The sequence below is a fragment of the Periplaneta americana genome, chromosome 15 (assembly GCF_040183065.1).
Source record: "Periplaneta americana isolate PAMFEO1 chromosome 15, P.americana_PAMFEO1_priV1, whole genome shotgun sequence".
NCBI lineage: Eukaryota > Metazoa > Arthropoda > Insecta > Blattodea > Blattidae > Periplaneta > Periplaneta americana.
Window position 1 is genome coordinate 101,100,998 of NC_091131.1, and position 16,726 is coordinate 101,117,723.

Here is a 16,726-nt window from a genome sequence, read left to right on the forward strand (position 1 = left end):
GTTGGCAACACTGATGTACAGCACCATTGCTGTATAAGTACCATAGACAAATAAATAGATTTAAAGAGACAAAATGGGATCTTTTTATTTATGGAAATGTTTGAAACATTTAGACAGCCTTTCAGTACAATTTTAGTGTGTGGTTGATCATTAAGTTGCGTCGAACACTTCAACTGTATCATTTTTATACCATTCACTGTTTGTTTAATAACTAGGGTTACCACCCGTATAGATTTTATCTGAACTGTCCGGATTTTATGACTAACGTCCAGCATCCAGACGGGACGTTAAAAAGTCCAATTTTTTTTTTTTATATAAGGCGAATGTGCACTTTTAGAGACGCTACGAGAAGATAAATTCAGAAGTGCGATATTGGTTTGGCAAAACCTAACAGTTCTTCCCCCCCCCCCCCCCCGCAATTTGAAGTGAAGGTATTGCTGCCATTAATTAGAAAGCAGTGAGAAACTGCTGTCGTGACAAATAAAACAATCAGTACCGTACTTTCTTTGATGTGAAACTTTAGTATAGCATTGCTGCACCTGTTGAACAAACATTCTATCATCCCGTAATGAATCACCATACCTATTTGCCTATAGATTGTGGATAAAACTGACGAGTTCAGCATTTAAAGATTATGAATTAAGTGACAAATTACAATGTGGTCACACCAAATGTGAAATGCTTGTGCAATACGTTTTAGCTCCACATTTGGTTTAAATGTTATTTATGATTTAAACGTGGACCAAACATTATTTTTAGTTGCGATTGATGCTTCGAATAAGGGAAATGTGATAAGATATGCTATTGTTGTCAAATATTTTTAGGAAAAAAAGTAGCGTTGGTTGTGTCTGTTTCTGCTGTTGATTTTTTGTTAAAAAAACTGGAAGCGTATTTTATTTCCCAAGGAGAGGAAGACACCAATCCTTTAATTTTGTAATTTATTAAAGGTCAGGAGAATCTATTCAAGAATGAAGAATCAGGAGAACCTAAATGATTATGAGTTAATATTTTCTAAATGCTATATTTCTTGTTGTAACAAAACAATTTTGCAATGGAAAATCATTCAACACAATCAACAGATGTGTTTGAAATATTACAAGACAATCTAAAATCAAGAATCCGTCATGGTTTTATGTGTTAAAAGTGTACAGAAATTTAAGGAATTTAGGTCCATCAGATCAGGCGTTTAAAAAAAAAAATATGTGCCAAGAATATAGCAAAGAAGTTAGCTTGTTTGAAAATGTCGATCGATTTTGATTTCTCTTCTTTCAAACACTTCATGCTTTAGATTTGAAGAGACCAGTAACATTTGAAGGCCCCACAAATATCATGAAAGCAAATAAAAAAGACAATTAGTGGTGATTAACTATACAATGAATATACCGTTCTAGATGATACATTGTCCTAAGAACTAACAAAGAAGGATGTACCGATGGAGCAGAAATTGATGAATTTTTAGTACATCCAGTAGCACCCCAATTTACTTAAAATAGTGAGACATGTACCTTCAAAAGACCGCAGCAACATCATTAGAAAAACTGAAGATATATTCATGTTTAAGTATTTTAAGCCACACACAACAAAATATATTGCAGTCATACGTGTCCTAGCATTTCGATTTCAAAATATGATAACCATATTAGCAACTCCTCCACAAGATATTCGGCTAAAGGCGCTTGCCTGCCGATCCGGAGTTGCGTTCGGGCGCGGGTTCGATTCCCGCTTGGGCTGATTACCTGGTTGGGTTTTTCCGAGGTTTTCCGCAACCATAAGACACATGTCAGGTAATCTATGGCGAATCCTCGGTCTCATCTCACCAAATAACATCTCGCTATCACCAATTCCATCGACGCTAAATAATCTCGTAGTTGATACAGCGTCGTTAAATAACTAAGTAAAATAAATAAAGTTACACTGCGTCTCTCCTTTTGGCAATGATTATTAAGTGCTAAGAATTGATGCACGTTTAAGGAAGAGTGGTTATTTGCAATATGCTTGAACACTAATTGCACTGTACAAACTGTTCACTGATGTAATCAACAGACACTTACGTCAAACCAAGTATAATCGCTAGCCCCTTCATGTTGCGATGCCCCACACACAACAGCTCACAACACTCTCATCTTAGATTAGCACTCACTGCAAAACGAGTGGCTGACTCCGTTTCATTGTTAGCGTAAGAGATGGTGACGAATGTCTTATCAGTATACATTTCCACTTCCTCCGCTGGGTCTGCAGCAGGAATTTCCTCATACAGAAAAAAAAAGTCTTAAAACACAACAGGAAATAATTTCAAGACTGGGATGATGCGACACCGGGAATTATATCTTCCTTTATCTAAAGTCGCATTGTAAATATTGTCTCTGAACAAGACTTTTATTAAACTAACCGTAGCTTCGTAACTTCACAGCTTCCTCACCACAGGTACATCAACCTTTTTGCGTTCTTTCTTATCTATTATAAACACGGGATAACATCTGAAGTAAATAATGCAGTAGCAGAGAAGCACATATTATCTGTTCGGTGAAGTACCAACGAAGAAGAATAAAGCATCACCATCGCACCACAGCAAACTAAGACTGAATTCTTCATTGATTCTTATTCAGAATATAGTTCCTCAATCAACAGTGACTAATGAGCACATATGCCTCCCTTCGAACCCCATGATGTGTAATGCCTAATAAATCTTTGTATTTCTGAGAATTAATGCATTTCACGGACCAAATATATTAGTATTAATATTACTGTCTACATATCACCAGTGCTGTAAATGGAAACAAATGTTAGAGGGTACTGTTGAAATCTCCTTGGTCAGACTAAAGTCTGTATGGACTCGTACTACACTTCTTTTCCATAGCTACTTCGTCATAAAATCTTCTTTGCAGACCTTCCAGATCGCAGCCACAATTGGATATAAGGCAAGAAATTAAACGCTGACATTGGTGGCCCAACACTATTTAGGAACAAAACCCTGGGAACTCTTTCACTGGAAGAATATTACTTTTCTTAGTGCAGGTATCGTTCATTACAATAATGCTCATTCACATTCTTTAGTTGGAATTGAAATAGAATCTATAACATGTAACTGAACTCAAGATTCATGAACGCACGAAAAGTAACAATATTTCCCTCCTCTAGTAAACGTCAGAGCGAGTTTTAAAATTAGTGAATCAGTGTACAGAGCAATCCACGTTAAGAAAAAAGCATTAGTTTTATGGGCCTCGATTAGTACATTGTAGAATCTATGTAGTAGATAGATGTTTCTTTAACAACTGATCATTTGATGGAATAGCCCCATATGCTCAATACTTTTTTCTTAACGTGGACTCCTCTATAGCAGAATTCTTGAGGCGTCACATAATAAAATTAGTGTTATGCGAAGGCATCTACGCAACTTTTGAAATTAGCGAATCAGTGTAGCAGATTTCTTGAGGCGGCATGCCATGAAGTTAGTGTTAATTACTTATAGAAATATGACGGCGTTATGCAAACTTGAAATTAGAAAATCACACCTACTCCTGACAATAGTTTTCGACCAAGGAACGAATGGACAAGCGTTTAAGCAAAGAATAAGATGTGCCAGCCGCTACTTTTATCCATATTTCAAAATCAAAATGTTTTTCACATAGCTAGCATCCTCCATTTAGTCGCCCTCGATTCACTTAGTTGGTAAAGCGCTGGCCTTCTATGCTCGAGGTTGCGAGTTCGATCCCGGCCGAGGTCGATGGCATTTAAGTGTTTAAATGTGACAGGCTCATGTCAGTAGATTTACTGGCATATAAAAGAACTCCTGCGGAACAAAATTCCGGCACACTGGCGACGCTGATATAACTTCTGCAGTTGCGAGCGTCGTTAAATAAACCATAGAGTTTAGAAAATTTCCTCCATTTAAAAGTCTATTAAAGATTATTTAAACATAATTAATATATTTTCAAGTCTATATTTTTTTCCGGTACGGTAACACCGAGATTTATTTTAGACGGTACGGCGTACCGGTCCAACTACAACCCTGCATATCACACATCAACAAAGCAATTCAATGAAGGTTATAAAAACGAATTCCACCTTCCCCTTCTGCCTAAACCGTATGATTTAACGCTGCAGGACACTCTTTCCCTGCGTTTGTTCAGATCACCTGTACGTCTATTTGTACCCGACTTCCCAGATACAAATTAATGCCTACCGATACTGCTTGTTTGTCCTACAGACACCACACTACAGACTGAGTCGCTATATCTCTTTGTAGTATATCGTCTGCTTTTCTCAAATGAAAGGATTTTCTACTTTCATTATAGTTGGGAGAGGTTGCAATTTCTTATGAACTACATATTAATATAAGAAACAACATAAAATAATGCAAAGTTATAAAGCGCAAATCCATCGCCGTATCGATTAACCATGATGTCTGTCAAATTGATATCAATAACCTACACATTTGCTTCTTGCAATCTTAAATGTAACTTGGTTTGATGAATAATGTAATTTAGAGCATGCTCCTATATTATATTATCAGCTGGTGTTACGTATGTCCAGTGATCGTATTCCAGAAAACGTTTTTTTTTTTTTTTACCACGACATACCTGTGAATACGTCGTAAGTTGGAAAGTCATTTTTAAAACTCGGACGTTCTGCTCCGTACACGTAGCTAGGGACAGAAGTTTAGTATAAACCAATGGCTCCCAAACAATGACCCAATTTTGGGTGAGACTTCTGTTTGCGGAAGGAACTTAGTAGAACAATTACGACAGTTACAGATTTATTTATTTATTTATTTATTTATTTATTTATTTATTTATTTATTTATTTATTTATTTATTTATTTATTTACTTATTTATTTATTTATGAATATTGAATACGTTTTTAAACAGTTGCGTTCAGTTCAGCTAGCTGAAATAAGCTAATTGAAATATGTGCCCACTGATAAAATGTTGAAACTAGGCCTTTTGTGCAGAGCACAGAACTGTTTTCAAAAGAATACCTCGAGCTTGCGAAAGAAGCTCTTAAACAAAGATACAGAACTAGCGAGAGAGTGGTGGAAAGCATGGGGAAAGCGTTGGTTCCCCGTCCACAGTCCACCGGCGTTGAATGACGTATCTGTGGCCCGTACACAATCACATAAGACAGACACTGAATACAAATCCTCTCCCCTGCCAAGTCAATGACGCGGAGATGGAAGGAAGGGGTGAGTAACGTATTCGATGAGTGACGCAACGCCACAATTGTCGCCCAGTTCTCCAAGCCTGCTCTTAAATTTTCGATAACTTTCGCAACCTGCTATTTATGTTAATTTGCTTTTCGCCTATGACTGTCATCAAAACAAGGGCGAGAAGTCGTCTTAACCTGAAAATGTCACTGTGTATATATCGAATAGGCCTACGTAGTCCAGATTTGAGAAGCTACTTTCTGGGGAGGAGGATATTTATCACATTATTATTATTATTATTATTATTATTATTATTATTATTATTATTATTATTTTATTTTTTTTGCTTTATTAACTATTGAAATATTTTATTTCTATGTTAAACCTTTTTTACGTTTATCCTTCTAAATACAAAACAATGTATGTTGATAAAGCGTTTTTTAATCATCTCTCAACCCCCTCCCCCTCAGCTCTTTACACGACCCTCTCAGGGGGTCGTCAGTCTCACTTTGGGAATCACTGATATAAACAAACACGCACTTCCGACACTCGGGTCTACTGAAAATGTGGTCACGATCTACATCATCTTATTGGTAACATGCCAGGTTGGGTAAATAATACATAAGATAGTACGTATAAATGAACAAGAACAGTAAACAAGTTTGATATTCTGATTTATTTTCGTGAAGTTCATTAAACGTCAACGTAACAAATTTCAGGTACCTTTTGCGGAGCGCTGACATGGAAAAAGTTCTTTATTTCTGTATTTTTCTATGAAGTGCTTGAAAAGAGAAGGGTTTTCTACATTATGAAATGCAATGTTGGCCCCATCGTCGAAAAAGCTCCTAATACATATTTTACTAGGGTTGTTTGAAAAGTTCACAACGTGACACAGATATTAAACTAGGATTATTTTGAAACAATTTTTATTTCTCAACATAATCTTCTCTGAGTTTCACACATTTGTTTCACCAGTGCTCAATGCTGCTATACCCTCCTTGCACGCAGATTCCTCGAGGAAGTGAGTTTTGATCTTTGGGAAAAGAAAGAAGTCTGACTTTTTGAGATCCGGTGAGTGGGGGGGGGGGGTGTGACAACAATTCGAAACGTAGTTCGTGTATTGTATTGTATTGTATTTATTAACATTCCATGGTATTCATACATTGCTTTACAGCTAGAATATGGAACAAGTCAAAAACTTAATACTATTATAAAATCTTAATTTATAGTCACAGTCTAGATGAAAAAAAAATATATATATATATATATATATATATATATATATATATATACAGACGAGATTTACAATATAGTCTACTAGTACAACACATAGTTTTAGTATCAATTTCATTAAGTGTTATTGAATGTCATGAATTCACCTACAGAATAGAAGGCGTGAGAAATTAGGTACTTTTTAATTTGGCCCTAAATAATCTTATGTTTTGAGTTTCATTTTTTATATCGATAGGGAGGCTATTAAAAAATTTTACTGCCATATAACGCACTCCTTTTTGATAGCATGATAGACTTGCCGATGGAGTATGAAAGTCATCTTTTGACGTGTATTTATGCTATGAACTGTTGAATTAGTTACAAAGTTTTCACGATTACATACGTGGAAGACTATTAATGAAAAGATATAATTACAAGCCATGGGCATTATTTGTAGTTTTTGAAAATAGTCCTACAAGATTCCCTAGATTTGAAACCTACTATTATTCTAATTACTCTTTTTTGTAATAGAAATATACTGTTACTATCTGTGGAATTTCCCCAGAATATTATTCCAAAACTCATTATCGAGTGGAAGTATGCAAAGTATATTGTTTTTAAGGTATTTATATTTACTATCTTTTGCATAGATCTAATAGCAAAACAAGCTGAATTTAGTTTGGGGGTAATTTCTTTAATTTGATTTTTCCAATTTAACACATTATCGATTTTTAAGCCAAGGAATTTGGTTGTCGTTGTTTCTAATAGGGATCTGTTGTTAATTATTGCGCTAGAATTTTGCGAGGTTGAATTTGCACAGGATTTAAATTGAATTATGCTAGTTTTGTTACAATTTAATACCAATTTATTGACTGAGAACCAGTCACATATTTTGAAGAGAATTTCCTCTGTTGAAGATTGGAATGTGTTGGAGTTATTGGCTGTAATTACTATACTTGTGTCATCTGCAAATAATATGTGATGACTTACATCTTTTATTAGGGGGGCAAGATCATTTATAAACAGTAGAAAAAGTAGGGGACCTAATATTGATCCTTGAGGAATTCCATTATTAATAGTTCCCCATGTCGATGCAGATTTCATAGTTGTACTGATTTCAACTTTCTGTTTCCTATTTATGAGATATGAGTGAAACCATTGGTGTGCAACATCTTTAATTCCATAATAATCTAATTTATCTAGCAGCATTTTATGATTTATACATTCAACAGTAGTTTAGCAACCGCGATTGCAGACGTGTGAGCAGTTGCATTGTCGTGATGAAACAGTACTTTCTTCTTGGCCATATCCAGCCTCTTCTCGAGAATTTTCCCTTTCTGTTACTGCAGGAGATTTAAATAATGTTCTTCGGTTATTGCTCTCTCCTTTGCTAGACTGTCAATCGTGATTATCCCCTTAGAATATCAGAAGACGGACGCCATGACTTTCCCAGCCGATTGAACAGCTTTTGCTTTCTTTGAAGGCGGAGAATCACTGTGCTTCCATTGTTTCGACTGCTGTTTTATCTCTGGTATGTAGAAGTTTTTTCTCGCAAGAAAAGTTCTTCTCTATGTGCGAATGAGATAACGTTATTTTATCTTGAAGGGAGAGAATGATTCCTAATGCTATGTCCTCGACATCACATCACTATTTTAATGCAGACAAATGATTCTCTGAGCATCTAGGTCTCAAGCAGGCAATCCAATTCGTCCCTACACCAGTTTTCCCTCCGTGAATCGCCAGCCGGAGATCAGGGAAAGCTACGGAATGATGATGATATGAATATCGAACGGAATGACGTTTATCCCCGTGTGCAAAACGGAAGAATCCAGATAAAACTCCAATTGCCACCTTGTCCTCAACAAGAGGAGTCATTACAAGAGTCCTCTCCAGGCTTCACTAGAAATCGAACCCAAACACTTTGCTTAACAAGCCGAAATTCTATACTACTCAGCCACAGTAGAGACAAACGCGATTACGTTATTGGTGTTGCATTGGCGTGAAGACAAAAAAAAAACAATTCTTGGATTAGTAATAGAAGAGGGATGTCATCCTCAGAGTGGACCAATGCCATAAAAATGTCCACAAACATCGCAGCAGTACGGTCGTTCTTTCCAAGATCAAAATTGTCGTTATCCAGGATGCAGCGAAATAGAAACCCTTGGACATGTTTTGGGTTATTGCCCTAAAGGAGAACTACTGAGGAATAATCGCCACCATAAAGTGAGAAGCTCCATCGCAACCATTCTTCGGAAAGCAAAGTGGGAGGTTAACGAAGAAGTGCACTGCTTGACTGAGAATGGTTCAACCAGAAGAGCAGACATTATAGCCATCGATCGCAGGAATCAAAGAAGCCTCATTCTTGACCCCACTGTCAGTTTTGAGAAGGGTGATCAACAAGCCAATAACGTTAACTATTAAAAGAAGTCTATTTACAATCCATCTATTCCTCACTTCAGTGAGAGACACAAAATGAATATTAATACATGGGAAGTGAAAGACTTCTTTTTGGCCCTAGGGGAACTTCATTTAAGTTAACAAAAACCATTCTTCTTTCTCTCAAATTGTCTAATGAGGACATCAACAAAATTTGTCTAATGGTATTGAGATATTCATTATCCATTTTACATAATCACTTGTATAACACTACGTAATATTATTTACTTCATTTCATTATTCTTCATTGTACTTTCATCTCACGTTTCTTCGAAATCAAATTGTACTTTATTTTTAAATTTATCATTGTTTTGTATTGTCTTCGCAAATCATATTGTATTTTATTTTTAAGTTAACCTCTGCTTTGTATTCTGGATCCTAGTGATCAGCCGTAGATGTCTGCCAGATGTCCCAATTGTGGAATTAGTAGTAGTCTCCAATATTAGTGCGGAGTTCATGCGTGATAGTGTGATTTTTTGGTACTCATGAAATATGATAAATCTTTGAGAATTTAACATTGTACTCGCAAAAAACACAAATCTCACAAGATAATCTAGGAAATTAATTACATTCAACGGCGAAATGTCGCGAAATCTAATGATTTCAACGATTTAGCCTGGTAGTCGCGAAATTAATGCTTGAAAAAGTGTTTTTCTTTTTCACGAAATAGTACGAAAACAAACAGATAATCCTTTCAAATAAAATAAAAAAAGATGAATTTAGCTGTCTTCTGAAGCTTGAGTTAGATGTAAACAATGCATTCTACAACGTCTTCGCAGAGAGGAAAGAGTTTGCGTACAACGTAATTCTAATTTACAAGCTCTTGGAATCAGATGAGGATCACACCAGTTTGTTTTAACACGTTTTCGAGCGCTGTGGTTTTCTGTCTCAAATATTGATAGTGAAAGAGGATTTTCGGCATATAAATAATTTCACCTAGTCGAGAAGTTCGCTTGTCATGTTCAAATCCAAATGTTGAAACTATTCTCATCCTTTATATTCAAGAGAAGGATAGTTAAATGCTGTAAACCGTGTTAGATTTGTTGTTTGGGATCAGAATGAACTCACCACGTTTTGTATATTGGTCAGAGTACTACCCGACCATTCTGTTTATGGAACGGCAGTTGCTTGTACAAATACACAGCGCGCCGCTGTTACGTCATCTATGGAGTACGATCGCTCTCTTATTGTAATCATAGGCTAAGTCTTTCTCTTCCCGTCCCGGATCCAGCCCTCGTAAAGCCAGCCAGCCATAGCTTTCTCTTTCCCACAGAGAAACAACATATGGTCGCAGCATCGCTGTTTATGTTCAACATACAAAATGGTCACACAGTACTTTCAATAATTTTTCTAAATATGTGTGAACTGATGTTAAGTAATCACTGGAAGTAATCTACTTCTCAAGAAGAAATCTTATTCATGTAATTTAATATTCACAATATTGAAAGTATCAGGAGATTTGTAACAGTTAAAATCAGTACCGGTAACTGTATTTCTACATGTTGTACATAATATTACTTCTGTAAGCCGTATCCTGATATTTTCACGAAATATTAACAAAAAACCTTCATATTTGCAGGAATGTAGTCGTGCCAGGACGCCGCTCCAAAGCTTTTCAACTTTTACTTTTTAAAATAATAATAATCTTACTTGCACAGAAAACCACAGTACTCGAATAGTATGAAAATATCGCAAACTATTTTTAAAACATTAGCCGAAACCAACACTTAAAACATAAATCACGTACTAAATGAAAAATTCTTTCACAGACTGTATGCAAAGGTTAAAAAAAAACCACTTGAAGTCTTACAAGGATTATCTAGAATTCTCCTCCCCGACCACTACCCTTGCGATAAGCTTACCTGCAGTAGTCAGCATTCGTTATATTTGTGTACGTACGTAATCTTAGAAAAATGTTTTATCGCTCAGATATTTTTTAAATACCAGAAAGGAGGCAGTGCGCATGATCAGAGGACGAGCGACCTGGTTCACAAAAGGAGAACTACTTGAGGTAATAAAATTAGTTTTGTTTCGTTGTATGTCTGATCATGCGCCAGTAGCGGCTGGTGACCGAAATGCTCGGTGAGGCCTTACTTACAAATGGCTTTTAAGGAACCCGAAGGTTCATTGCCGCCCTCACATAAGCCCGCCATCGGTCCCTATCCTGTGCAAGATTAATCCAGTCTCTATCATCATACCCCACCTCCTTCAAATCCATTTTAATATTATCCTCCCATCTACGTCGCGGCCTCCCTAAAGGTCTTTTTCCCTCCGGTCTCCCAACTAACACTCTATATGCATTTCTGGATTCGCCCATACGTGCTACATGCCCTGCCCATCTCAAACGTCTGGATTTAATGTTTCTAATTATATCAGGTGAAGAATACAATGCGTGCAGTTCTGTGTTGTGTAACTTTCTCCATTCTCCTGTAACTTCATCCCGCTTAGCCCCAAATATTTTCCTAAGCACCTTATTCTCAAACACCCTGAACCTATCTTCCTCTCTCAGAGTGAGAGTCCAAGTTTCACAACCATACAGAACAACCGGTAATATAACTGTTTTATAAATTCTAACTTTCAGATTTTTGGACAGCAGACTGGATGATAAGAGCTTCTCAACCGAATAATAACACGCATTTCCCATATTTATTCTGCATTTAATTTCCTCCCGAGTGTCATTTATATTTGTTACTGTTGCTCCAAGATATTTGAATTTTTCCACCTCTTCGAAGGATAAATCTCTAATTTTTATATTTCCATTTCGTACATAATTCTGGTCACGAGACATAATAATATACTTTGACTTTTCGGGATTTACTTCCAAACCGATCGCTTTACTTGCTTCAAGTAAAATTTCCGTGTTTTCCCTAATCGTTTGTGTATTTTCTCCTAACATATTCACGTCATCCGCATAGACAAGAAGCTGATGTAACCCGTTCAATTCCAAACCCTGCCTGTTATCCTGAACTTTCCTAATGGCATATTCTAGAGCGAAGTTAAAAAGTAAAGGTGATAGTGCATCTCCCTGCTTTAGCCCGCAGTGAATTGGAAAAGCATCAGATAGAAACTGACCTATACGGACTCTGCTGTATGTTCTCGGTGAGGCCTGTAGTAAGTAATTTAAGCAGGCTATCTTCCATAAAAAATGTGTATTATTGATTATACTTTTATTATAATTGACATTATTACTATATTATTATTATTATTATTATTATTATTATTATTATTATTATTATTATTATTATTATTATTATTATTATATTATCATTATTGAAAAATAACAACATGTAATCTTCACATAAGTTGCTATGCTGTGAGTTGATTTCAGTAGGCTTAACTATTTAATTTTTATAAAGCAACGAATATTATGCTCAACTGAAGAAGCATGTGTTGAAAACGACGATTCACCACTGTTATTCTCATCACAACCGACATTTGAGACCGGCATTGACAAAAGACCGGGTTCTGAATAGGAGAAGTGAAGGCTGATGGGTGGGGGAATACCTGCTATGCCACGAGGCCACGAGAAATGTGCCTCAGTTTCAGCTTTTCGAGTGCAACCTTAAAACCCGTGGAAACATACGAAATGCAGAAGCCAGACCCGGCACGAGCGATTCTGGCCTCAGGAACAAATTTTACTGCAAGACAGGTCTATATACATCACAAAGTTTCCCACTTTTACAACTCTATACGCTTCATTGATATAACTAATATATGTTATATACGACTAAAAACCACTAAAATGTTAGTTTAAGGAAGCAAAGTGACTGAAGCCCGGCCTCACTCGCCTCAGCCAATCAGCCGCCACTGTCATGCGCATTGTCTTCTTTCAGGGATTTATAAAGTATCTGTGCGACAAAACTTTTTTCTAAGACTGTACGCAATAGAACTGGTAGAAGGAAATTTCCTAAGCTGGAACACGGTGTAGCCCATTGCTTTATTGCATAAGTGTTTTTTTTTACTAACAATATAAATCAAAATTAAAATACCCGCCTAATAAGCGGTTTACATGTGGTTTACATGTGGTTTATTATTATTATTATTATTATTATTATTATTATTTTTATTATTTTTATTATTATTATTATTATTTTTATTATTATTATTATTATTATTATTATTATTATTATATTACTAGGGCGCTTCGCGAAAAGTAATATATTTGACGACTACACCCCTGCATATTTCCACAAAATATTCATTGAAATCATGATAAAATAAACATCGACATAAAGCTAAATAATTACAAAATCGCATCCCTAATAATAATAATAGATAGGGCTGCCGATAAAGTTGCTTTGCAAGCTTATAATGATTTCTGGAAGGGTAGGACGGATAGGTTGTTATACAGTAGAGATATTACGAATGAAACAGAATTGTTGCAGACGTGACATACTATAAAATTGACTTTGACACGGATTGCGAGTAGAACTGCAGTTTTGAAATTTCATCGGAAGAAACATAAAAAGTAAATAAGTAAACCTCCTGTATATTAAGGCAAATTCCTTGCATTATTATCATCATCTATAAGAAACAATATCCTTATCCTATTCTCACTCTTCGCTCTGCTTCTAGTACTCAATAAGTGTCGTCACGACTGAATCAAGGCCGAAGAACTCAGAATATCTTAACGACATAAGGCTATGTGTACACAAGACGACGAACTGCTGGAAAACATTTTTATCGTTATGGTAATTATGTTCAGAAGTTCGAATGAGCGTGTGTACACAGGCAACGCCACGACAAAACTGTGTCTCAGCAGTTGAAAGAGTTGTGGAGGGGTCACTACATTGCGACGACTTCTCTTACGATTTGGATGCGCGTTGTGCAATCAGATGGGGCCATGTACTACGGAAATCGTTCTCTCAACTTCTGCCGACCGACTCACGATCTCTAGTAATTTCTCTACATTGTTCTTTTTTGTTTCATAAATTGCTTTCTTTGTGAGAAGGAACGAGGAATTCTAGCACTGCCTAGGAACGACACTACGCCTAAATTCGCCCCTAAATATAATACAATAGGCCTATTTTATTTTATCTTTAATAATAATATTAAATAATACAGTATGCGACAAAACAAACAGTACTGAAATTCTCGTACTGATACTACGCATGTAGGCCTAAGTATCGTATCCATGGTGAAGTTTATCTGAACTCATTGTTATATTGTTGATACATAGGCCTAATATAGCTAAGATTTGCTAAAATGGTTCTCACAACAGATGAGAAGGTGTTTATTACCGAGCATTATTTCCGGTCATACGAAGTGGGGCGTCAGAATGGGCGAGCTTGGTCCACGTTAAAGAGCAGTACCAGGAGCGATTTAACAATGCGCAACCAAATAACACAACAATGTTAGCAATCATCAAGAAGTTCCGTCGTACGGGATCAGTTTCATAATGCCTTGCATGTTATAATGACTTGTATTGATTTTCAGAGTATGTTTGTAATTTCAGTACTCCATATGACCAGAAATAATGCTCGACAATAAACACCTTCTCTCTGTTGTGAGAATCACAATTGCAGAAATCAACACAACACTGAATTCACAATACAGTATGTCAAGCTACTGTATACAATAAAAAAATATTACTTCGTTTGCTAGGGAAACGTGGACAGCAGATGAGCGATAATTTCAGTACTGTTTGTTTTGGCGTTGAAATTAAAGCTGAAAAAAAGTATTGGTTATAGGCTAAGCTACATCGTACGTAGAGCTCTGTGTTTACAAAATGCTTGTGTGCAAGCTCGACTTGTTACGGTAGCGGCTGTTTGTACAGTCCGCTCCGTATGAATGAACTCATAATACACTAATGTTTGTGGAAATCGCAACACCAAGAAGAATACATGTGACTGAAGTGAAATTGATATCACAGATTAGGTACATAACAATACAGAATTACAAAAATGTACCTGATCTGTGACCGTGAGATTTCAGTATGGTGTGAAGCCTCCATGCTCTACAATCAAAGCTTATAAGCGTCATGACATGGAACCAAAGGGAGTCTGAATATGTTCCTGGGGAATCTCCATCCACGCAGTTTGTATGCGAGTCCACAAAGCGTCAAGAGTGAATGCTGAAGGACCATGACCATGGGTGGGCAACTCGTGCTCTCAAAGTGTCAACACAATCTCAATGCAGGTAGAACGGACTCTGTACTAGCTGTACTGTCTGTGTGCGCTTCTTTCAAGACACAAGTTCGATCGCGTCTGCAGTAAGTGGCGGCTCGTTTTAAGTGAAAAACAATATAATTCCCAGATCATTTCCCTTTAGTTACGAGTAAAAAGATATTTTTTCTTTTTATTAAGAGGAGAGGTAAAGCTTATATTCTATTACACTTTCTTACGCATGACATTTTATGTTGCAAATAAACAGTGAAGGTTTTAGTAAAGAAATACTGCCTGCATCTGCTTTAGAACAGCTAAAGGTAAAAATGAGATATCAACAAGGTTAAACTGATATCAAATATCATTAGCACGTTGTTCGTGCGAGTTACAGAATTGCACGACATATAATCGATGTGGTAGTATCATGTAGAACATAGACAACTTCACTTTCTTTGACTATAAACTATCTTGAAGAGTGATAAGAAAATCTTCTTATCAAATATAAGACCCTACTTCAATACCTACAGCAGAATTCACTGCTAAGTTTGGAGAAACAGTGACAATTAACAAGGAATCGAAATTTTTCTGAAATCTTTTTTGCTTACGCCGATAGAAAATCCTGAAAATTTATAGCTTGAATTAATAAATATACAGAACAGCACGCCACTCAGATTCCAGCAAAATCAGGAATCGAACTGTTCGTAATGTTGCCTAAGTAGAATTTCCAAATATACTCTTTGCTTTCATACATACTGTATGTGCTTGAGGCAGAGTTTAATACAAAAAAGAAGTGTAAAAGCTCTCAAAGTAAAGAAAGAGCTCAGAAGTAAGCTTATTTCATCTGCCGCAACATGTAAAAAACACTTCCTTGAATTTGTTATTGTTTGCGAATACAGACTATTACCTTTCTGAGAACAGAGGAATACTCTTTAATGTATAAATACTTGTAGATTCTAGCGTTCTACGTTTCAAATAAGACATATAATAAGAAATATTAACAAATAATGTAATAATAAATAAGTGTTGCAGCTATATTTGTTGTATCTTGAAAAGGTTTTATTCAGTTTGTGTTTCCAGTACTAAACTAATTTACAAAGCTAGAAAATAATATAACTGCGGGCTAAAGGAGGGAGATGCACTATCACCTTTACTTTTTAACTTCGCTCTAGAATATGCCATTAGGAAAGTTCAGGATAACACAGAGGGTATGGAATTGAACGGGTTACATCAGCTTCTTGTCTATGCGGATGACGTGAATATGTTAGGAGAAAATCCACAAACGATTAGGGGAAACGCGGAAATTCTAGTTGAAACAAGTAAAGCGATTGGGTTGGAAGTAAATCCCGAAAAGACTAAGTATATGATTATGTCTCGTGACCAGAATATAGTACGAAATGGAACTATAAAAATTGGAGATTTATCCTTCGAAGAGGTGCAAAAATTCAAGTATCTTGGAGCAACAGTAACAAACATAAATGACACTCGGGAGGAAATTAAAATCTGAATAAATATGGGAAATGCCTCTTATTATTCGGTTGAGAAGCTTTGTCATCTAGTCTTCTGTCAAAAAATCTGAAAGTTAGAATTTATAAAACAATTATATTACCGGTTGTTCTGTATGGTTGTGAAACTTGGACTCTCACTTTGAGAGAGGAACAGAGATTAATGGTGTTTGAGAATAAGGTTCTTAGGAAAATATTTGGGGCTAAGAGGGATGAAGTTACAGGAGAATGGAGAAAGTTACACAACACAGAGCTGCACGCATTGTATACTTCACCTGACATATAATTAGGACCATAAAATCCAGACGTTTGAGATGGGCAGGACATC

General features: G+C 36.2%; 1 protein-coding gene across 2 annotated transcripts in view; it reads right to left on the bottom strand.

The window, feature by feature from the left end:
• The window catches only part of LOC138715218 (receptor-type tyrosine-protein phosphatase S-like), a 476,906-nt gene that overhangs the window by 237,915 nt on the left and 222,265 nt on the right, over window positions 1-16,726 (bottom strand). The window contains exon 1 of one of the 2 annotated variants that reach the window (XM_069847898.1): window positions 2,052-2,261. The exons of the other annotated variant lie outside the window; for it this stretch is intronic. Within the exon in view, the coding sequence (XP_069703999.1) occupies window positions 2,052-2,083 (32 nt within the window). The 5' untranslated portion in view covers window positions 2,084-2,261. Of the gene's footprint in view, window positions 1-2,051; window positions 2,262-16,726 lie in introns of those variants that run through there. 2 annotated transcript variants of the gene reach the window in all.